The sequence below is a fragment of the Gopherus flavomarginatus genome, chromosome 14, assembly GCF_025201925.1.
Source record: "Gopherus flavomarginatus isolate rGopFla2 chromosome 14, rGopFla2.mat.asm, whole genome shotgun sequence".
NCBI lineage: Eukaryota > Metazoa > Chordata > Testudines > Testudinidae > Gopherus > Gopherus flavomarginatus.
This window is the reverse complement of record NC_066630.1, coordinates 17,872,568-17,896,385: the sequence shown is the minus strand read 5'-3', so window position 1 is coordinate 17,896,385 and position 23,818 is coordinate 17,872,568. Positions and strand designations below refer to the sequence as shown.

The 23,818-nt window shown below is 43.0% G+C and overlaps 1 protein-coding gene across 1 annotated transcript in view; it reads right to left on the bottom strand.

Annotated features, from left to right (window-relative positions):
* Positions 1-9,435: 9,435 nt before the first annotated feature.
* Positions 9,436-23,818, bottom strand: part of CDH5 (cadherin 5) — a 51,663-nt gene continuing 37,280 nt past the window's right edge. The window contains exons 7-12 of the mRNA XM_050923187.1: positions 20,344-20,597; positions 19,440-19,582; positions 17,160-17,284; positions 15,720-15,828; positions 15,186-15,431; positions 9,436-14,069 (exon numbers count right to left, since the gene is read on the bottom strand). Coding sequence (XP_050779144.1) covers positions 13,576-14,069; positions 15,186-15,431; positions 15,720-15,828; positions 17,160-17,284; positions 19,440-19,582; positions 20,344-20,597 — 1,371 coding nt within the window. The 3' untranslated portion in view covers positions 9,436-13,575. The remainder of the gene's footprint in view (positions 14,070-15,185; positions 15,432-15,719; positions 15,829-17,159; positions 17,285-19,439; positions 19,583-20,343; positions 20,598-23,818) is intronic.

Sequence of the window (23,818 nt, the reverse complement as noted above, 5' to 3'; positions counted from 1 at the left end):
GAATAAGACAGGAGATCTACATTACTCACTTCACCTCTCTTCAAAGGAAAAAGGACTGTAAGCTGTCTAAACTCCTACCTGCCACATGGGGCCACAACAGTGGTACCCCTAACCCACCCAGCAATATCGTCAATCTATCCAACTACACACTCAGCCCAGAAGAAAAGTCTGTCCTATCTCGAGGACTCTCTTTCTGCCCTGCCACCCCCACCAACATGATACAGTTCTGTGGCGATCTGGAAGCCTACTTTCGCCGTCTCCGACTCAAAGAATACTTCCAGGACAACACTGAACAGTGCACTGATACACGGGTGCCCTCCCACCAACAGCACAAGAAAAAGAACTCCACATGGACTCCTCCTGAGGGTCGAAATGACAGCCTGGACCTATACATTGAATGCTTCCGCCGGCGTGCACAGGCAGAAATCGTGGAACAACAACATCGCTTGCCTCACAACCTAAGTCGTGCAGAACGCAATGCCATCCACAGCCTCAGAAACCACCCTGACATTATCATCAAAGAGGCTGATAAAGGAGGTGCCGTTGTCATCATGAACAGGTCTGACTATCAAAAAGAGGCAGCCAGACAACTCTCCAATACCAAATTCTACAGGCCACTTCCCTCAGATCCCACTGAGGAATACACTAAGAAACTACAGCATCTACTCAGGACACTCCCTACACTAACACCAGAAGAAATCAACATACCCCTAGAGCCCCGACCAGGGTTATTCTATCTACTACCCAAGATCCACAAACCCGGAAATCCTGGACGCCCCATCATCTCGGGCATTGGCACTCTCACTGAAGGACTATCTGGATATATGGACTCTCTACTCAGACCCTATGCCACCAGCACTCCCAGCTATCTCCGCGACACCACTGATTTCCTGAGGAAACTACAATGCATTGGTGACCTCCCAGAAAACACCATCCTAGCCACCATGGATGTAGAGGCTCTCTACACAAACATCCCACACACAGATGGAATACAAGCTGTCAGGAACACTATCCCTGATGATGCCACAGCACAACTGGCTGCTGAGCTCTGTTCCTTTATACTTACACACAACTATTTCAAATTTGATGACAATATATATCTCCAGATTAGTGGCACTGCTATGGGCACCCGCATGGCCCCACAATATGCCAATATCTTCATGGCCGACCTAGAACAACGCTTCCTCAGCTCTCGTCCACTCACACCCCTTCTCTATCTACGCTACATTGATGACATCTTCATCATCTGGACCCATGGGAAGGAGACTCTGGAAAAATTCCACCATGATTTCAACAGCTTCCACCCCACCATCAACCTCAGCCTGGACTAATCTACACGGGAGGTCTACTTTCTTGACACCACGGTGCAAATAAGTGATGGTCACATTAACACCACCCTATATCGAAAACCCACCGACCGCTATGCCTACCTTCATGCCTCCAGCTTCCATCCCGGGCACATCACACGATCCATTGTCTACAGCCAAGCACTGAGGTACAACCGCATCTGCTCTAACCCCTCAGACAGAGACCAACACCTACAAAATCTCCACCAAGCATTCTCAAAACTACAATACCCGCACGAGGAAATAAGGAAACAGATCAACAGAGCCAGATGTGTACCCAGAAGCCTCCTACTGCAAGACAAACCCAAGAGAGAAACCAACAGGACTCCACTGGCCATCACATACAGCCCCCAGCTAAAACCCCTCCAACGCATCATCAAGGATCTACAACCCATTCTGGACAATGATCCCACACTTTCACAGGCCTTGGGTGGCAGGCCAATCCTTGCCCACAGACAACCTGCCAACCTGAAACATATTCTCACCAGTAACTGCACACCACACCATAATAACTCTTGCTCAGGAACCAATCCATGCAACAAACCTCGATGCCAACTCTGCCCACATATCTACACCAGCGACACCATCACAGGACCTAACCAGATCAGCCACACCATCACTGGTTCATTCACCTGCACATCCACCAATGTAATATACGCCATCATATGCCAGCAATGCCCCTCTGCTATGTACATCGGCCAAACTGGACAGTCTCTACGGAAAAGGATAAATGGACACAAATCAGACATTAGGAATGGCAATATACAAAAACCTGTAGGAGAGCACTTCAACCTCCCTGGCCACACTATAGCAGACCTTAAGGTGGCCATCCTGCAGCAAAAAAACTTCAGGACCAGACTTCAAAGAGAAACTGCTGAGCTTCAGTTCATCTGCAAATTTGACACCATCAGCTCAGGATTGAACAAAGACTGTGAATGGCTTGCCAATTACAGAACCAGTTTCTCCTCTCTTGGTTTTCACACCTCAACTGCTAGAACAGGGCCTCATCCTCCCTGATTGAACTGACCTCGTTATCTCTAGCTTGCTTGCTAGCACACATATATATACCTGCCCCTGGATATTTCCTTTACATGCATCTGAGGAAGTGGGTATTCACCCACGAAAGCTCATGCTCCAAAACGTCTGTTAGTCTATAAGGTGCCACAGGATTCTTTGCTGCTTTAGGATAATTAGAGGAATGGAAAACCTACCTTATGAGGGGAGACTCAAAGAGCCTGGCTTGTTTAGCCTAACCAAAAGAAGGATGAAGGGAGATATGATAGCTCTCTAAATACATCAGTGGGATAAATACCAGAGAGGGGAAGTGGTATTTAGGTTAAGCGTAAATGTTGAGACAAGAACAAGTGATATAAACTGGTCATCAAGAAGTCTAGGTTTAAAATTAGAGGAAGGTTTCTAACCATTAAGAGGAGTGAAGTTCTGGAACAGCCTTCCAAGGGGAAGTGGGGGCAAAAAAACCTAACTGCCTTCAAGACTGAGCTTGATAAGTTTTTATAGAGGGTATAGTATGATGAGACTGCTTACCATAGGCACTGAATCTGGGGGAGCTCTGAGGCTGGAGTACCCAGGGGGTAAAATTAGTGGGTGTTAGTAGAGGCTAGGTCTGCTGTTACACTGAATGATATTGCTCTTCAGTCAGGGTTTAATTCTCCTCAGTGGTGCAAAGCCTATATAAATAATAGGTGAGGATTCGCTAAGGGTCTCAGCAGCTGCTGCTACTGCCCTCTGTACAGGTTGGGCCTGCCACCCTTCACTATAATTTTCAGACCTATTGGCTGCAACTTGCATATTGTGCTTCTGCAGAACGAGTTGCCAGGGAGCACTGCTCTGTGACAGACGGAAGGGAGAGAGACCCCCTGTGCGCTATTGATGTCCTCCTCCCACCCCAGCTATCAGCACCGTTCCAACGTTCCAGCGGCAGGGGAGCCTGTTGGAAACAGTGCCATAATTAGAGCTGGTCAGGCTATTTTTGCAAATGATGAATTTAGCCTTCTGCTCAGTTTGTAGATTATGCACAGAGGCTTTGATTTTTTTGTATTAAGTAATTTGCTGTTTGTAATTGAGTGGAAAAAACAGTTTAGGCAAACAAATTCAGCCTGTGGATTGTTGGGGAAAGGTTCACTGGGAGTAGTTGCTCTTCATTTTTCACAGTGTTTGATTATGTACATCACACGGGGTTCTTTCTGCTCTTTGTTTGGATGACTTGACGCTTTGAAAATGAGTAACAAATGATGGCTCATGGGTAGTGCATGCTCCTATTCATGTACAAATACGCTTGTTCGTGTTCAGAGAACAGCCATTCCACAAAATGCATTGGAAAAAAAGCTAATTGGTGGTTGAGGAAAATAACTAGAAGGCGCATTCTGGATGCACTAGAGAGGAGCACTGTGGGTAGCAGGAAGGTAGAGTGACCAGACAGCAAGTGTGAAAAATCGGGACGGAGTGGGAGGGTAATAGGAGCCTATATAAGAAAAAGACCCCAAAATTGGGACTGTCCCTATAAAATAGGGACATCTGGTCATCCTACAGGAAGGCCAGAGACAAGGATTGTGCAGGACTCTTGGAAAGAGGTAAGTAGGACATGGACAATTAGTGTGGACAAAAAAGGAAAGGGTTTCAAGATTTTGTGGAGCCAAACTGGCAAGATTTAGGATTATCCTGACTCTGTGTGGTGGGGAGTGAAAGATGTCTAAAAAGTTGTGATCCTGAATGACAGGGAAGGATGATGATTGTTTGATGGAGGAAATTAAAAATGAGCAGTTCAGTTTTTACCATGTAAACCTGAGGTTGGCAATGATCTTGTGCCTTTGGTTGATTTTTTTTTGGGTGGGGGAGTTAAGGTTTAAATTTAAAAAGGGCCCCTGTGGTGCACTCAAACTTTCCCTTGGACAGTTTTCAATGAATGTGGATAAGAAATATGAAAAAGAAAATACCATGATCTCAGTAGTTTCCCCACTACCAGTATCTGGGAAGCTATCACTTCAAACACCCCATTGCGATCAAATGCTGGTTCAGTTTAAAAAGAATAAAAATGTAATGTATTGATTTCAGCGGGATCAAAATTTGATCCTTAATGGTGGGTAGTATTTGATTCATATTCCCCTTTCCTCCTCCCACTAACCTTGTCTGGAGTTTACATCCCTCCATTCCCTTCCTTCTCCCCCACAGGTATTTTAAAATCAGTTTGGTTTGAGATCATGATTTAGGGTTCCCTTTCTGAATCTAACACTTCATTTAATCATTTCAGCTGGCTCCACAAGCCTCAGGTAATACACTTAAGCATGACATAAAACGTGAGCCTAGCAGGCTATAACAGCATGATGTTTGCTAGCTTGGAAGAGTCTGTGTTCTGAGTTCACTGTCAGGGTATGAAACAGACTGCAGTGTTAACCATTATCTAAATAAAATATCATGTGAGCTATAATAACAAAACTGCAAAGAGCAGGTGCCCTCCGCTGGTGTAGCATGGTTCAATAACTAGGAGAAAGAGCAGATTTCTGATTGCATTGTTCCGCACAACATATTTTGCAATGTAATTATGTTTTTCTCCCATGGTATTGCTGGAATTGAGTGCCACCAGGTGTTCACTGATGAGTATGACACAACACTGATTACATTTGGAATCTTTCTTTTTTAATTTAATAAACAGACAGTGGCCTGTACCGTAACTCCACCAGCTTCACTGGCTCACTGCCTCATCTTGCTTAACATCTGTAGCATGAAACTTATTGCTAGTATTGTGGAGGAGGAGTGGTAGCCACACCATAGTTAAAAATAAAGATAGCTTACCATTATAGCCCCATTTACAATCCCACAGCCCACTCAACCTCCTTTAAAAAGAAATCAGTCCTGAAATTTTGCATGCTATATCTCATCTTAGGGGTGACTCCCATGGTGGGAAGTTTTCAGGGAAAAAAAAGAATAGAAGATTTAAAGTGATGGGGTCAGACTCATGACATGATCCCACTCTGGCTTCTTTGGGCCACTCCAGTAGTACAAAGGGAACCAGGGCCGGCTCCAGAGTTTTTGCTGCCCCAAGTGGCGGAGAGGGGGGAAGCTGCGATTGGCGGCAGCTCCACCGCTGCTTAATTCTTCAGCGGCAATTCGGCAGCAGGTCCTTCCCTCCAAGAGGGACTGAGGGACCCACTGCCGAATTTCTGCCAAAGAGTGGAGTGTGCCGCCCCTCTTCATTGGCTGTCCCAGGCACCTGCTTGCTGTGCAGGTGCCTGGAGCTAGCCCTGAAGGGAACACAAACTAGTCAGATCTCACTCCATTTATATCCTCAGTGCAAGGCTACGTCTTCACGGCGGGTAGCAATCGATTGGTCGGGGATCGATATATTGCATCTCATCTAGACGCGGTATATCAATCCCCGAATGCTCTTATATCGATTCTGGAACTCCACCAACCCGAACGGAGTTGCGGAGTCAACATAGGGAGCCGCGGACATCGATCCTGCGCCGTGAGGACGGTGAGTAATTCGATCTTAGATACTTCGACTTCAGCTACATTATTCACGTAGCTGAAGTTGCGTATCTGAGATTGATTTTCCCCAGTAGTGTAGACCAGCCCTAAGTGGGGTGTCATAAGAGCAGCTGGAATGGTTACATGCTGCCCTTACTTGAAACCTTTAGTGCAGAGGGCGTCAGTGATGTAGGGGACATTGTAGGTCAGGGCCAGACCATTCTGGCAGCCAAGAATAGCCAAAAGGATGAGCTAATTAGTTCATTTTATCATTTGTGTTGTTAACTTGCATGTTATTTCATATGTAATCAGTGTGTGATGAATAGCTAAGTAAGATAGGATTATAGCATAGAATCATAGAATATTAGGGTTTGAAGGGACCTCAGGAGGTCTAGTCCAACCCCTTGCTCAAAGCAGGACCAATCCCCAGGCAGATTTTTGCATCAGATCCCTAAATGGCCCCCCCAAGGATTGAGCTCACAACTCTGGGTTTAGCATGCCAATGCTCAAACCAGTAGAAGACTGACAGGTATTTAGGAATGACAAGTGTATATTAAAGACGTAAGTAAGGTAAAGCTGTAATGCAAGGCCTACAGGCAGAGGTCTGTACAATATTTTTGCTTAGCTACACTAGGCCACAGGCTTACGGAGACTTGATATGGGTGGGTAACCTAACACTGACCCTCTGTCAATAAGAGAGGGTAACCAGACAGCAAGTGTGAAAAATCGGGGAAAAAGGGTAGGAGATAATAGGAGCCTATGTAAGAAAAAACCCCAAATATCGGGACTGTCCCTATAAAATTGGGACATCTGGTCACCCTACAATAAGATCACAAAATTACTGTAAAAGATGTGCCAGAAGGTGACACTTCAGAAAAATAGACTGCAAGATAACTGATTGTAACATCCTGGGGAATTCTCTTCTGACCTCCGGTTACTCTGGAAACAGATTCGCATAAATATTAATAAGATGCTAATAAGGAAAAGGGGCAACAAAGAGAAAAACCTATGGCAAGTAGGGCACCCCAACATTTATGGGGTGTGGAAGTACAGGTAAGGAAAAAGGTTGGAACCCTCATGCATATGAAGAAGGTGGTTTGGCATGGTCAGAACAACAATGTAATAGAGGTTCCCTGATTGGGTAAAAATGGGAAGACCCTAGCAGGAACCACCTGACTATTGATGACCATCCATTGAGAGCTCCACCAGACTCTAATATCTTTGAGGATGTACAGCGTTGACTATGGCTTGGGCTCTGTCAGGTTGGGTAGATGTGTATGTGAGTATGACATATAATACAAACAAGACTGTTTATTGTAACTGTGTTCGTAGTCACTGTAGTCATTCTTCATGTGCTCCTAAGAGTCTCCCAGTCTAAGAGTAAAGGGTAACTTTTGATTTGGAAACTGTAGCAACAGGAGCCGAGCCCAGTGTAGGTTAACACAGAATCATGAATTCAATTCAAATAAAGAGAAGGCTACAAGGTTGGAGAGCTGCTGAAGCCCATCTCTCATTGACTTTAAAACCTGTCCCATTTATCTGGATTATTTGCTTCCCCCTCCCTCTTTCGGAGAGAAACCAAAGCTATCCCTTTGTTTGCTCATTATTTGGACCAGATTGAAGAAAGTCCCAGTCTTTGCTCTCTGTGTGTTGGATCATAAACTAGTCATTGAATAAAGAAAATGTAATGGAGCTGACACTGTAGCCCTGTTTATAACACCACCAAATTCTGTTCACATTTACTTTGGTGTAGATCCAGAGTAATTCCCTTGACGTTAGCATAGTTGCTCTGGATTTATGCATGTGTAACTGAGAACAGCATTTGAAATGTAATCTGTAAAGCACCTTGAGGTACTTCCAGATAAAAGGTACTGTATAAATTAAGGGGTTATCATCACTAGCAGGTGCTTTTCTTGGGAAGGGAGGTTTTCTTAGGCTTTTCTTCTTGGCAAGGCAGGATCGTAACAAAAGCTTTAGATCTCTGAAATTTGACAGTGAATTCGCCAGTCCATGTGCCTATGATTCAACACAAGATCAAGTGATACAGTGAACTGTATGCGCTCTCTGACTTGAAGCTGTAACTCTATGCATCATGAACACACAAGAAGAGACTATAACACAAGGTATTGTTAGCACCTCAAAGCCTGGTCCTGACAAGGTGGCCTATAATATTTTTTTGTTTTGCTTTGTGCATGACAGATATTAGATGGGGCAGTTTTATTTGTGCCTCTAAAAGGTAAAAAAGATTCTAGTATGGCATTAAAAAGTCAGAAGGAATCCAGTTAGCCCTTCTCACTCAGACATCAGATCTCCTTCTATGTGCTGGGTTTAAATTGCAGTTTGGGTTATTTTTAGAGCTAAATTTAAATAGGATGATGCAGGTTGGTCATATATTCATACATGCTACTTGCTGAACTACAACATGCATTGTTTGGGTGTCGGTTTATAAATAGTACATAGTTGCAGGTGTAACCCACATCAGTCTTGCCCTCTTGTAGTGGCTGGGCCATGTACAGAGATCAAGAAGCCTGCTACAGTTGGATGACAGAGCTAGGTCTTCTAGCTCAGGCAGTAGAGGATTGTGCTTTAAGACCCAGAAGTCCTGGTTTGATCCCTGTTGCCAATGATCTACCCAGAGACCTGTACTATAGCGTTAGAATGATGAAAGCTGGAGATTTTGGTCTAAAATCTTTTGGAAATGTAATCTTGTAAGTCACTCAAATACCATTGGTGTGCATAACATACATGTGTGGATAGACTGAGGATAGATTTGTGAGCCGTGAAACATCTGTGTGCGTACGGCTAGCCATTCACCAACAGACAGCATTACATAGCGTGTGCAATATGTAAGTGTCAGAAGGGGAAAATATGAGATGGGTTTAGGGAGGGTTCTTGGATCAAAGCACTAAACTCCAAAGGAGACCCTGTTGCTCTTCATGACTGAGACATCACAACTAGGGCTGACCAGAAAACAACAATCTGATATAAAATTTCAAGTTTTGGAAATATGTTTTGGTTGCAATGTGTGGGTGCTCTCCCTCTTTCTCTAGGTATTCCGTCATGAATCCACAAAACCTTCCAGATGCATTTTTAATTGAAATTGATACATTTCCATGGAATGTTTTGGTTTTGATAAAATGACATTTCAACTCTAATAACAATGTTGACTGGACCCCTTCTAGACTTAATTTGTATTGCTGCCAGGGAGGTAAGAAGAGAATCCATTAACAAGGCAAAAAAAAAAAAACAAAACAAACCCCAAGAACAGTTAAATGCGCTTTTCACTTCTCATTTCTTGTTTTATGTCCTCTTTCCTGGCTTTTATGTGTTTTTATATTTCTCCCTCAGGTTACAATAGCTGTGCTGAATGCTAATAACATAATACTTGATGCAACTACAGGATTCATTTTTGAATTATTCTTTCCCTTGAATATTGAAAATTCATCTGAACTATTTGGAGTAGCAGCTGGGTCAATTCACCAGATTATTTTGGCATACAAAGGGGTTCAATAAATGTAGTTATTTTAACAGATATTCCTTGCTAATTTGTTTAGCAAGGATTTCAAGCATAAATGACTATTTCATAAAGGATCCCTAATGGGGGGCCATGTAAAAATCTTTATTAAATGCATTAGTCCCCTGGCATGACCTTTTATTACATAAAAATAATACAATAAAATTCATGATAGACTAAGAATAAAAATCAAATGTATGTTTTAATTAAATGAATAACACTTAAAATATTGGGTAAAAGCAAAATTATTGCAGATAGATATTTAATTGTCTTTCTTTGGAAAAATGCATTTCATTGTAACTGAACTGACATAAGTATTGAACTTTTCATGCAATGCGTGCTAAATTTGTGTAATCTGAAACTTTTATATTATTCTGCTCCTGACACTTAGCTCTGAAATAACTGACAGTTTTCATTTGATTTATATTTGTGTAAATGTCAACAGTTTGTGTACGTCTCTTAAAAAAAGTTTTGGCATGAACTTTGAGAGTGAATAAAGAAAAAAATGATAAAGGACTGTTGTCTAAAACACTGAATTTAAGGGTCTTAGACTGTGAGACTTAAGTATTCACAGATGGTTAGTTGCAATTTATAGTGCAAGTTACTACTAACTTCTGCAAACACAGCTTTCTCTCCTGACTCTGTCCTTCCCTTTCTGCTATGACTGTCTATTCATCTGTTGTGTGCTAACCATTAAATCCAAGATTATGGGAAATGTGGGAAAATGACTATCCATGGTGTTTTGTACAGTGCTATTCACCCCTGCTCAGTCCTGTGCTTCTGGTATGGCAGGACTAGAAATATTAGGGAGACATCTGTCCATGCCATTGCTGAGGGGTGATGGGGAAGAGTGCTTTGCATCCCTTGAAGGGATGAAGATATTGCTAGGGACTAATGGTGTTGAGTGCAGAGGAAGTTGGGATATGTCCATTCTGGCTGGCAGTTAAGTCATACACACACGACATGAGGGATAGGAGTTGCGACTTTATTCTCCAAAACCAAAGCCCTCTATCAACTGAAATAAGAATTTCTCTTCTAACTGTTGTCTCCTCAAACAGTTATGCAAAATTCCCTGTAATCTCAATCAAATTCATATCCCCAGCTATCTGTTAATTACATTGAAAATGCCCTCCATTTGGTCATCTAAAATTATCAGGGGACACACTGAACACATTTGATAACTCAGGATGGAACTATTCTAGTGGTATCTAATGGAGACTCCCCTTTAGTTCAAACAATAGAAGATTGTATTTTTGGGTGAGAAGGTCCTGATTCCTGTGCTCCATCCTGCATGTGTGGGATCTGGCTGATACTATAACAGTATTCTCTAGAACTGCATAGATTCTGTAGGCAAACTTTCAAAAGATCTCCGCACCCCCAGTGCCGGGGGGAGCTCGCTTGAAAATCTGGCCTCACATGACAAGAAAACTGGTGTGTTGCACAGCTCTGATTTGCCTGGAAATGGGTCTCCGTGAAGTCAGATGTCTGAGAATGGAAGATTCTGTGGGAAAAAGGTCTTAGAGCAGGGGTTCCCAAGCTTCATTGCACTGCACTTCTGACTACAAAAGTTACTACATGACCCCAGGCGGGAGGACTGAAGCCTGAACCCATCCCATCCCTGCCTCCCCATATGGAGAGGCCAAAACACCACTGTCCTGGGGGTGGGGGCAAAACCAAAGCCCAAGGGCTTCGGCCCCAGGCAGTAGGGCTTAGGCTTTGGCTTTGGCACCTGGCCCCAGCAAGACTGAGCCAGCCCTGGTGACCCCATTAAAATGCGGTCATGACCCATAGTTTGAGAACCACTGTCTTAGCATATAGCTTTCCAAGTGTGTGAAAAAAATCATTTTTACGCAGAGCTCCTCTATGAACCCATGTCTACTGTTCTCTGGGTTTGATGACTTCCTATCCCCTTCTCTAACAGATTCCAGCATGCTTTTGACTGAATTAACTGCAGCAAGATCACCCAAAAACCTATTATTGCCTTATGCATACGGATTATTAATTCACAGAGAAATAACATTACATTTGAATTTGGCTTTTATGTAAGTAAAAACAGAACAAGTACAGCAATGTTAAAAGAAAATATCCAGTGCAAACACCTTTGATGTACAGTAGAGATCAGTACAATGTTCCTCAGAATAATGTTATAAAGCAGACTGCAAAAAACCCCGCAGTGATTATAGAAAATGTTATCTGGATGTTGTTTACAGAAGATTCTTTAGCTATGGCACTGAATAATTCTATAGCTAACGTTTCCTGTTGAATAGCAACACCTTATTACGCATGAAAATCTTAAAATATAAGTATTAGTAAGAATTCTTTATAACACAATCATCAGTAGAACCTCACTAACTTGCACTGAGGACTGGATTTGCAAATTAATGATTAAGTAGACAAACAATTTTTTGAAAAAAGTACATTATTTATAAAGGGTCTGATCCAAACACCAATGGGAAGACTCCCAATGGGCTTGGATCAGGCCTGTATTTGGAACGTGTACTATAATTTGAATAATTATGAAAGTGTCCTACTAAATGCTGTATAGTGTATTTTTGAAAAAGTAGTGAAGTACTAATAATGAGACCACCCTGCAGATTTAATACCCTTGCTATTAAATCTTTGCTGAAAAAGGATGCTGGTTTTTGTGTATCAGTTATGGGTGGCTTAGTGAAATGCAAATCAGTGAAATTCCACTACACTGGTTTAAAAAAGACAACTTTAGTATTTGGATTTGTGACTATATATAAAATCCAATCTTAAATCAAGAGATCAGCTAAACTAATTCCTACAGATCCTGCAAAACTGGGTATCTCATTGGCAGGACCCTGCTCCCATTAAAATCAATGGGAGTCTTACATCAGTGGGAGCAGGAGCCAGCCCATCGTCATCGCTTGCCTAGATCCTGAAAAACATACATGTTTGTTTGACTTGATGCACTGTGTGCACTGGCATTCAGCTGAATGGGATGACTCCTCGCTGTGCGTGAAGTTAAGTATGTGCATGTGTCTTGCAGTATTAGGGATGTAGTGGTGGTGACACCCAAAACCTTGCTTATGCCCATGCCTTGGTCTTTCAGACAGACAGTAGAGTACACAGATACAATAGTCTGGTCTGGAAGTCCCCAATACTTTCCTAGGTGGAAAATACCCATTTTACAGTACCTGTTTAAAAACAAAATTCACAGTAATGAGACCCTTGAATTTTTTTTCCTGAAATAGCTGAATACCTTCAACTATGTTAAAAAGAAAGCTCCTAGAAAAATCCATGCCAGCTTAGCCTGTAATACCTGTGATTTGATTGTGGCAATCCAGTGAGACTTACAGTTCTGGCGCCTTAATATTCAACCTGATCTGCAAGCTTCCTGCCCAGCAGGGTATATTCCATTGAATAGCACCAAGATCCTAGTTAAGAAAGGAAAATATTTTTTCTGAGGATAAAGAGAGATTTTAATACTCCAGGATGGTGCCAGAAGTCCACACAGTCGAGCTTTTCAAAAATGACCAATTAAAACCACTGTGGTGGTCTTCTAAAAATCCCAAAGAGTTCTACTATCTTCCTGCAGTAGCCCATTTTTGGAGTGGAAAGGTAACTAGTGAATTGGGAAGAAGGGAGAAATCATGATTCTCTTTGAACATAATGGAATCATCATTAATATTAAATGATGATCCTCCCCTTTGCTGCGGAAGCAAAGGCATGGATTATCCATGCAAGATGGTACAGGAGGCAAGGCAGACTTGACGGGGAGGTGGCTACAAGTGCCTCCATAATATGTTCCTTCTCAGAGTTGCTAGACTCCTCTGTTCTTAATTTCACATTGACAAAAGGGTATGACACCACATGGAATGGAGAAGAAATCGGGGGCATGCTGCAGTAGGTATCAGCATATATATGGAAAACTTTCACAGGTGCTGGGCAGTAATGATTCAAAAGACATGTTCTGTGGAGCTCACCTGTGGGTCCTAGAGAACTAGTGTCAGTGGAGGAGACAATGTGCTATCTGGGCTACCCATCCTGGGGGAATGGGACAAGAACAATGTCATTACTTAAAAAAAAAATGGATTTCGTTGTAACCTTCTAACCCAAAATGCTTTGAGTTTTTGGTATCTAGAATCATAGTTACAACCTGCGCTTCTTGTGTAAAGATCTGTTGATCCTCCTTTTGCAAACTGGTTGCATCTTGGTTTTACTATCTGTCTCTAGGGGGAAAAGCTAAACACAGTTGATTTGAACTTAATATACAAAGTCTTCATTTGGCTCCAATCCGTAAAGCTCAGCTAACATTTTAAATCTGGGACCCCAGTCATTTAGAAAGTCATAGTCGATATCTGAATCAGAGGATCCTGACTCCAAAGAACTAAGAGATTCTGCAATGGACTCAGCACCTTCATAGCCATAAATGTGAAGGGTGTCATATGGCAGCAAATCCCCATCATTATCAGCTTCATCCTTCTTCACCTCAATCATAATTGCCATTTCCCCAGTGCCAGAATTTCCATTTCTTGTTGGCTTCTTGACCTGTGCATACAGGCAGGGCCCAGGCTCCAGGTTCATGCCATTCTTGCGGACAGAGTTGAGCACAGACACATCGTAGCTGGTGGTGTCCATTTCACCACCACCTTCTTCATCATAGGTCACAAGTTGCTCATGAATCTCTGCCACACTCTTCCTGAGTACAGTCAGATCTTTCTTGTGCCTCTTTCTCAGAATGATCAGCAACGTGATTACTGCAGAGAAAACATATCCCAGCAGTTGTAAATAAAGGCAAATATAGGGAATTGGAGTAAACCAAACTTAGTGTAGTTAAAATTGAACATAATCTGAAGTTCTTTCGCAGGAAAAATGCTATTAAATTCTTTTTTTGAATGTTATCTAAAACATTCTTAACGTAGGACTGATGTGTTCACAAAAGGGGCTCGTTTTTGCATTCTATCAATCTGCTTTAGTGTTGATTTCATCATCTCCTTAGAACTTTATTTTTACAGCACCAGACTGTTAGTCCTGGAGCCTGAATTCCTGTATTCATGAACAGAGAACAGGTAACAGCAGTGCAAGCTTTCCCTATGCTGCCCTACCAATATGCCTGAGCCCTGCCCTGGAGGGTATATCTTTAGCAGAGAGACCATAGTTCATTCTCCATAATCGGCTGGTGTTTGACCTCTTTTGCTGAGGCTGACTTATAGGTGTGGTGTTGTGATGTGGACACTTGTCCACTAGGAACTGAGCTTGGACCATCCAATCATTTAACATCTAGGCTATCAAACAATACCCACTTTCACACTTACCAGTCCATGTTAAACTCAAACTGATGACCTAGAGGTGAACACCTCCATCACCCAACCAATCCCCATGTCAGCCAGTTCACGTTACATGCTATCTTAATATTTTTTTAACATTATGCATTCTTATGCCACCCAAGTTACAAACCTGGATACCAGCTTTCCATTCACAAAAGCTTCAATACCCATACATCAAGTACAGCAGCCTATTGTTGCACCATTAATGTATTATGCAATATAATTTTTATTGGTGTCTTCTTGTATTGTTACATGTTGTGCCCACGTGAATTCAGCCTTTTGAGACAGGGGCCCTGTTATTTCTCTGGCTCAGATCTCAGGTACAGTTATACCTAATGGTGCTAAATAATATTAATATTTGGTGAAATTACAACTGCTCCTTAGTTACAGTAAGACAACTATTCTAATAGGCCAAAAAGAAAGTAAATGCAAGAGTTTACTGAATGTGACTTACTCTCTTGATCCTGGATAAGCACGAAGCTTCAGGTACCTCAATTAGAAAGAACATGTCAAGAGCAGAGTATGCTTGAAATATCAGATATTTACCAAGGATTGTGAGGATGCAGATAAAAATTGCCACCAGTGCCTGAATGCTAACTCCAACTTGTTTATTTGCTTCTTCGCAAAAAGTGAATTCTCCTTTCTCATCACACTTGCAGACACTGATGGAAAGTGTGTTTGTGCTGCTTAGCTCTGGCGTGCCATTGTCTGAGATGATGACAGGTAGGTAGTGGATTTTCACCAGCTCACGATTAAACTGTCCATATTTGACGGTGACATTAGCTGTGTTATCTGGAAAAGGTAATGACATCTAATTAAGTGATGATCTCAACGTCTGACTTTCTTTATAGATTATCAATTATCTGACACAATCCCTTGAGGCTCACTGAGCCTTTAAGAAACCCCACAAATAGTTGGGTGGGCATGAACAACACTTTATCTGCTGAAAAAGATTTAACCTGTTTATAAATAACAATAGCCCATTTGGACGCATCAGAGATTATCTCTGTAGCTTTCACCTCATGTTTCTTGGTGCCTCTCTTTTGCTATCTACTGAAATCTACTGAGGGGATACACTACCGTGATTGTCAACCAATGTGAAGTTGCTATCTTCTGTGGTCAGGGAATATTTGAAGTTAACGCCAGGCAACGTTTCATCCTTGTCAGTAGCTGAAATCCTGATGATCACCTATAAAGATCCCAAAGTTCAAATTTCAGGTATGCAGTGCACACAGTGGTAAAAACACTCATTATGTAATGCAATGCTTTGTGCTGGGCCTTTCATGGACCAGCTGCAGTGAGAGATCATGTGAAGCTGCATCGCTCCAGAGGGAGCCCCCAAGAGAGGCACGGTGCCTCCTGGGGCCTCCTATCCTTCTCAGTGCAATAGGAGTAATTTGAGTAAAGCCCTCTTCAAAGGACTGCTTCCTTTCCCCGTTCCATGACTAGTCAGATCCACTGGCTGATGTGGAGGGAGAATCAGAAAAATTCCTGCTTACTTTCTGTTGAGAGCAACTGGTGTAGAGCCTCTATCCTCCCCCACAGTAGCAGGTGCTAAAAGCCAGGTAGCTTGAATCCTGCCACACAAAGAGGAAAGGGATTTTCTCTCCTACTCTGCTGTGTGGCTGTGTCATGGCTTGTAATTAACCATAAAGAGAATAAACTAATGTTCATTTAAATATCTTAAGTGGATTTTTTCTAAAGTGCCTAATGGATTTAAGAGCACTAATAACAGAGAATGTCTGACTTCTGCTCCTAAATTCCTTGCTTGCTTTTGAAAATCTCCCCCAAAATGCACAATACAGCTACTGCATGTATGGTAGATGAATAATATATATGACTTCAATAAATAATATACCAAAAAGTATTTCAAAATCAAGTTAAAGGTCAAATACTACTCCTGGGTCTGTACACACAGCTCCCATCAAATGGTAGAATCTGGCTCGAAGACTGTAAATGAATGAATATAAATCAAAAAACTTTCATGTAAAGACTGCAGCTGAGGAACCCATGACACCTAAAAATACCAACTCTGTTTGTTGGGACACAAATTGGGTGCTGATGAAATTTGCAATCTTAATATTTACTCATGTTTTCTCCTGCCTATTTTACATAGCTCAGGTTTTGCATGTATGAATATTAGATAGATGAAAATGAATTGCTGGTGATAACTGCCATCTTGTAGGGTTAACTGAACTGTAATGTAATGGCTAATGTGCATGTATTCTGCTGACCTTCTGCTTGATGGGAGGGAGAGGGACTAAGGAGAGCGATGCAATGTGTGTGTGTCAAGTGATAGAGGTCTGTATTGTAGCAGCAAAAAGACTGAAGCAGAAAAGTCTTGAGTGCTGACAGCTTGGAGGTCAGTGCAGTCATGGAGTAGTCACTGGAAGCACACGCAGATGAGTATTTAGGATTAGCAAACTGGATAACTCTTATCAAAAGAGTTGTGGTTTAACTTGTGGTTGAAGGTATACGGTTAAGTATAAATGGGAAAAACCCTCTCATGTTATTACCTACCTTTCCTGGTGCAGCATTTTCACACACTTTGGGCTCATAAGGATAAGCAAATTCTGGAGCATTGTCATTTTGATCAAGAACCTGTATATAAACTTGTGTATGTGATTCTATGTCAGACGGTCTATCTGAAATGATAAACATAAAATAATGGATGATTTATCATTCAGTTGGCTACGGACTGAGCCCCATACAGAACTCTGGTCCTGTGCTTTGCATCATTCACGGAACTTCTTCATAATGAGCATGAATAGTACAATATATCACACGTTGAGTAATTTATGCTTATCCTACTTTTACTTATTAGATGTGAATTTAGGCCCAGATTTGTTCCTGCACAGAGATCTGCTAGACAGGGAGTGGAATGGGATGGGGGAGCTGGTTATGGCTCCCTGATTCACTGTGCTGGACTCTGTGTAGGTTATAACAACCTAGGGGCTGCTCTAAACTGTGCCAGCTGTCTATAACCCCAAAGGAATGTATGGCAGTTGAAGATTGCCAAAGTATAACAAGCTTTGGCTATCCTTCCTTCCCACCTGCTCCTTGACTATTATGGCAGGACTTAGAACTTTTGAAGGGTCTGGCCTAGGAAGTGGTTACAATGGCTCTACATATGGACATGAGGGGAATTTTGCTCTTTTTGTACTGTGGGAGTATAATCAGGCCAGATGCTTTTTCTAAGGGTGCGTCTACACTACCCACCGGATCGGCGGGTAGCGATCGATCTATCGGGGATTGATTTATCGCGTGTAGTGTAGATGCAATAAATTGATCCCCGATCACTCTCCTGTCGACTGCTTAACTCCAGCAGTGCGAGAGGCAGAAGCAAAGTCAATGGGGGAGACGTGGCTGTAGATCCAACGCCGCGAAGATGCGAAGTAAGTAATTTAAATTTGATCTAAGATACGTTAACTTCAGCTATGCTCTCTTCTCTCCCCCTCCCCACCTCAGTGTAGACCAGGCCTAAGACTTATGTTAGAGATCAAGGCATAAAGGTTAGCGTTTTCAAGGGATTCTTTGCATTTGTACTGAAGGCTGTGTTAAATCTGGTTTCTGGATTCTAGCTGGAGAAGACTTGCTGAGCAACCTTGAAACTAAAACATACATGTATGTTACAGAATCTATACTTCACCTTTTAATGCTCACCAACCAGTGTTCTTGAGTATCATTAAAGAGCCATATTGACAGTTATATTCACCAAATCCAGTAGGATGTAGGTAATGTGGAATTTTTCCTCCTTATCCCCTTCCCCCTTCAGTTTTACTAGTTCTTTGAACTAAGAGGAAATTATTAGAGGTGAAATTGCCTCTGATGGAGGACTCGGACACGGCCACTTTAGAGTGAGGCTATGCAGGGTCCCAGCAGTTGTGCCACCTTGCATGCTTTGGAAGGGGAGATCTATGCCCTTCCTGCAATAAGTAGGTGTGAATGATGATGATGTGGCATGCTCTGGGGATGTCTCTGGGGGAATAGTTGCTATTCCAGACTGCTTGTTGAGTGTCAGCCATGCACTGACTCAAAGGTATATCTAGCTCAGCAGTTCTCGAACTGTGGGTCGGGACCCCGAAGTGGGTCAGAACCCTGTTTTAATGGGGTCACCAGGGCTGGCGTTACCTTGCTGGGGCCCGGGATTGAAGCCAAAGCCTGAGCCCCACTGCCCAGGGATGAAGCTGAAGCTTGAGGGCTTCAGCCCTGGGCAGCGGGGCTCAAACTTCAGCCATAGATGGCAGGGCTCAGGTTACAGGACCCCCGCCAGGGTTGAAGCCCTTGGGCTTTGACTTTGCCCCTCCTCAACCTGGGGCAGCTGGACTGGGGCTTAAACTTTGCCCCCCACCCCCAGCTGGGTTGGTGGCGGTTGGGCACGCTCAGGCTTTGGTCCTCCCTCTTGGGGTCATGTAGTAATTTTTATTGTCAGAAGGGAGTTGCAGTGCAATGAAATTTGAGAACCCCTGATTAGCTTAAGAGGGAGAGAGAGGAACAAGGTATATTCTGGTTAATAAGCTGAGTGAATTTGCATAATAGTAATAAGCCAAATTCAAAAAAAAGGATACTCTGCTCACTTGCTGAAGTAGACATTTGTTGGATTTGATCATTTGCAATGCAAAATCATTCTAAGGCAAACATAGGCACTTTGATCAAAGGGGTGCATTAGCTTGTGTCAAATGTTGACAGGTGGGTGTTTTGTTTTTGAGGGCTTTTCTTTCTCTTTTAAACTACGATAATTCAGAAGAAACATACTGATTTTTTTCCCCTCAGTGAAACAGGTTTCTAGTTAACACTTACTGTCTGCCATGATTTCTTGGGCTGCCACGGTAAGGTTATGCCAGGCACTGGCTTCTCTGTCCAGATGCTTTGAGAGGAAGATATCTCCACTATTGGATACTTTGACATAGTCCCCACTAGGGCTGGATCTTCGGAGGGTATATCTGTGTTTTGTTTAAAAAGGATAATCCTCAACAAAACAAGAATAGTAATACAGTGTGTAGGATTTCAATGATTCATTGCAGAAGGTCTGGAAGTTGTTCAAAGTGGTATGATAAACTGCAGATCTGATAATTTGCCTTTACCATGAGCTTTGGTAATTGTTCTCCTCTAGAATTAACATTTTTTAAAGCTTCAAACACATAGCAGAGAACTGCTTTCTTCTCTTCCAGCCCTCCTCACCGGATAGAATTTTCCCCCAAAATTACCTGGGCCAGAATAGAGTAAGTAGCTCAATATATCTTACGTCAGCTAGAAAACTTTCCCAAATTTGCTGTTATATGAATTTATTTATTTATTACTCCTTTGCTGACTTTAAATTAGTTCACTTTATTTTAATTTTGGAGCCTATACATGCCAAGGCAGTAGTTGCAATATAAAAAATTGCAACGATTGTACATAAACATGAAGTAAGACATACACAATTGTGCATTTTCACTTGTCTGCTAATCTGTGTAGGAATAACGCACACATACTATCATAGTGACTGTATGTGGTAATTGCCCAGATGCTTAACTTTTGTGAAGTTATTGCACGTGTGTATATGTGCATGTGTGTGTGTGTGAGAGAGAGAGAGACTGCACATGCAGATTATGCATTTTTGCATATGCAGTTCTGAAAATTTGTCCAACTTCTTTATCTCCTTTAAATGTTGAGAATTTAACAATTGTTTGCTAGAGCTGGTATAGTATCCAGCCTCATTTACCTAATTTTCCGTTTTGCTGCATCAGGATCTACTGCCAAAACTGTGCCAAGCGGGTTTTTTGTGAAGTAGTTTTCTTTTACTTTATAAACATAAGATGGCTGAGAGAAGATGGGAGGCTCATCAACATCAAGAACTTCAATGGTAACGGTTGCAATGCTCTTTGTCCCACCAGGCTTGAAGAAACGCATATTAACCGTTGGATCAGTTGCTTCAATGTCAAACTTGTACTCTTTTATTTTTTCATAGTCCAATGGCTAAATGAAAAGAGAGACATTCTCAGTCAGTAGTAAAAATGCTATATATGCATACTGGAACGTGTGATTTGGAAATGCTAGTATGTTGTAACAGAACTAGATTATCAGGGAATCAGTTATTCAGTGCATTTCTCCCTTTTTCTGTGCATTTATTACTTGAGCAGCCTATGACTTTTTTTTCCCCACAGATCTATTCAAAATTCAGCACATAAATCTCAGTCTGTAATTTTATGTCTACAGTTCTGTGGCTGCAAGCTTCAGTCAGAGCCAGCTATCTCTGACTGTAGCCAGGATAGCTAGCCTAGGGTGATCTGACCTAGCTCCTTTCTTTGAAGGTGAGATGGAAATTCACATCTCTGCCCTTGCCAACTACATTTCTCCACATTCATTGAGGGGAGGAGATGGGGCTTTCTTGTCTGAGAGCCAAGACCCTTAACTGTAAACTACAGCCAGCGATGCAGCCAATAGTAGCATGCCCAAGGTCTGTTGCTGCTCTGCCTACCAAACTCGCTGGCCATGATGGGCCTCTTAGCCAAACTTGTTCACTGTATGCAGGGGCGGCTTCAGGCACCAGCACCCCAAGCGTGTGCCTGGGGTGGCAAGCCACAGGGGGCAGCCTGCCAGTCACCGTGAGGGCGGCAGTCAGGCTGCCTTCGGCGGCAGGCCTGCGGGAGGTCCGCTGGTCCCGCAGTTTCGGCGGCAATTCGGTGGTGGGTATGCTGAAGGCACGGGACTGGCAGACCTCCCGCAGGCATTCCGCCAAATCCGTGTTACCAGAGGACCTCCCGCAGGCAAGCCGCCGAATCCATGGGACCGACATGTGTGAGAGCAATTGAACTCCGGAGACATTTGGACATTTTGCCACAAGTTTGGAGTGGCACAATATTATCAGTGCTTCAATGTAACCAGAAATGCTTGGAAATCAGCATGTCCAAGAGAAAACAATTTAATCTACAATGAAATAAGAATCTGGTATAGTTTGTTTTTTGCGGGGGGACAGAATTACTTTTCTGTATACTATTAGCACCACACCTTCTAGTGCTGTTTTGTTTTGCGTTTTTTTAAAAGCTGCATATTTAGGGCAGTAGGAACGCTGCAAATTTCATCTCATGCCTTGCTATAACTCAAACTCGCTAAGGCTATAAAGTACGTATATTCAGGATTCCTACTGAAAAGCTGCTTCAGTCTGGAGGGACAGTTGAGAACTGTACTGATAGTTTGAGTGATTAGACATGGGCATGAATCAGAAAAGCTTGGATCTGACTTGAACATCAGAGAGAGATTTCACAGCCTGCCCAGGATTCAAGAAAATAAAACACCATCTCCAAACAGCTCTGAATATTGAGATGCTCATAATCTGAGTTGGTATTCTTTCCCAAGCATTCAAAAACCATGTAACAAGTCATCAGAATCATGAGATTTTGATAAGTAAAAATTGTGGGCATATTTCTTCGGGTTCTCATTTTCTGTTTTAGGGTTCACATTTTCTTTTTTTCCCTCTTCAACCATAAATGCTAGAAATCTATTTTTTTAATGAAATCTGAGATTCTTCTGCAATCACATTACTGTAAGAGCTGGGGCTTTAAGAAAATCACCAACCATTTCTAATTTCTCAGGTTCAGTCCATCTCCACCTTGTAGATAGTGTAGGTGTAGACCAGACGTGGGCAAACTACGGCCCACAGGCCACATCCGGCCCAGAGGACGGTCCTGTCCAGCCCCTGAGCTCCTGGTCGGGCAGCTAGCCCCGGCCACTTCCCTGCTGTCCTCCCTCCCCTGCACCCACTCCGCCAGCGCTCTGCGCGGCGGGGCTGCATGATCATGCAGGGCAGCGTGGCAGTGTGTCTGGCTCTGGCTGGGAGGCGCGGCTCCAGACATGCTGCTCTGAGTGGCATGGTAAGGGGGCTGGGGCCGGGTGGTTGAATATGGGGCAGGGGATCCTAGGGAGCAGTCAGGGGACAGGGAGCGGTTGGATGGAGTTGAGGTGGACGTTGAGGTGGACGGGGAACAGGGGGATTGTATAGGGGGTGGGGGCAGGGGTGTGGATAGGGGTCGGGGCAGTCAGGGGACAGGGAGCTGGGAGAGTCGGATAGCGGGTAGCGTCCTGGGAGGGAGTGGTCTGGGGACAAGGAGCAGGGGAGTGTTGGATGGGTAGGGGGTAGTCAGAGTGTGGAAAGTGGGAGGGGTTGGATAGGGAACAGGGCCAGGCTGTTTGGGGGGCACAGCCTTCCCTACTCCAATGTGGCCTTCGGCCCAAAAAGTTTGCCCACCCTTGGTGTAGACAGCAGCCTTGAGATACCCAGTTGTTCCTTATATAATACACTAATCTGAAACATGCTAATTAAATAGTGATAAAGGTGCTAAACTTATGACTGGACATAGTGGCAGAGACAATAGCCTTGAAACTGTTACATAAGTTACATTGACGTTTTGCCTTAGATGACAGTGCAAATTTATCTCTGAGACATAAACATGGGGACAAATTCATTCTTCCGGAAACGCCACCAGTTCCAATGAAATTGCACCATGGATGACTCTTGTCCATTATGTGCGTCAAACAATGAACCGAGCCTTTAAGTGGTTCAGGTCCTGACTCCTCTTTTCCCCAACCCTCTTGCAGATCATATGCTAGAGCAAGTGAGGAAGCGCCATGCCTGCTTTGTAATATAAGCAGCAGCCTTTTCCCCACTATGAGGGAGGTCTGCAGGGAGTAGGAGATGCTGAGAGACCTGGTGGTGGTGTGCTGGGAATTATGTTACTAGCAGCTGTGCTTTTAAGAGCATCTGGGTGGGGCATTGTGAAGCTGTTGTTATGCTCAGCCAATTGGAAACAGACACAGAATAAATCACAATGAATCTTGCAAGCACTTGCCACTTTCAGCACTGTGGGATCACTGAACGCTACAGGAAGAGGCCATGGATGAGGCTTAGTCACAAGGCCAATGTTACCAGCTCTTATGATTTTTACGAAGTCTATCTGTGTTTAAGCCCCTGATGCTGGAATAGAGGGATCTGAGAATCTCAGCTTCACTTAAAAATTAAAAAAAAAAAAGCTTCTAGTCTTGTTGATGACACAGAAAAGCTTGAAAACATGAAGTGAGTATACTCAAACAGCTCAGGAACCAGGATGCCAATAAAAACAAAACCAAATTTATAATTTATAGTAGTATCATGATGCGAGGGTGGGGGCTGAGTCATGATTTTTGAATTCTTGGGGTTGGTA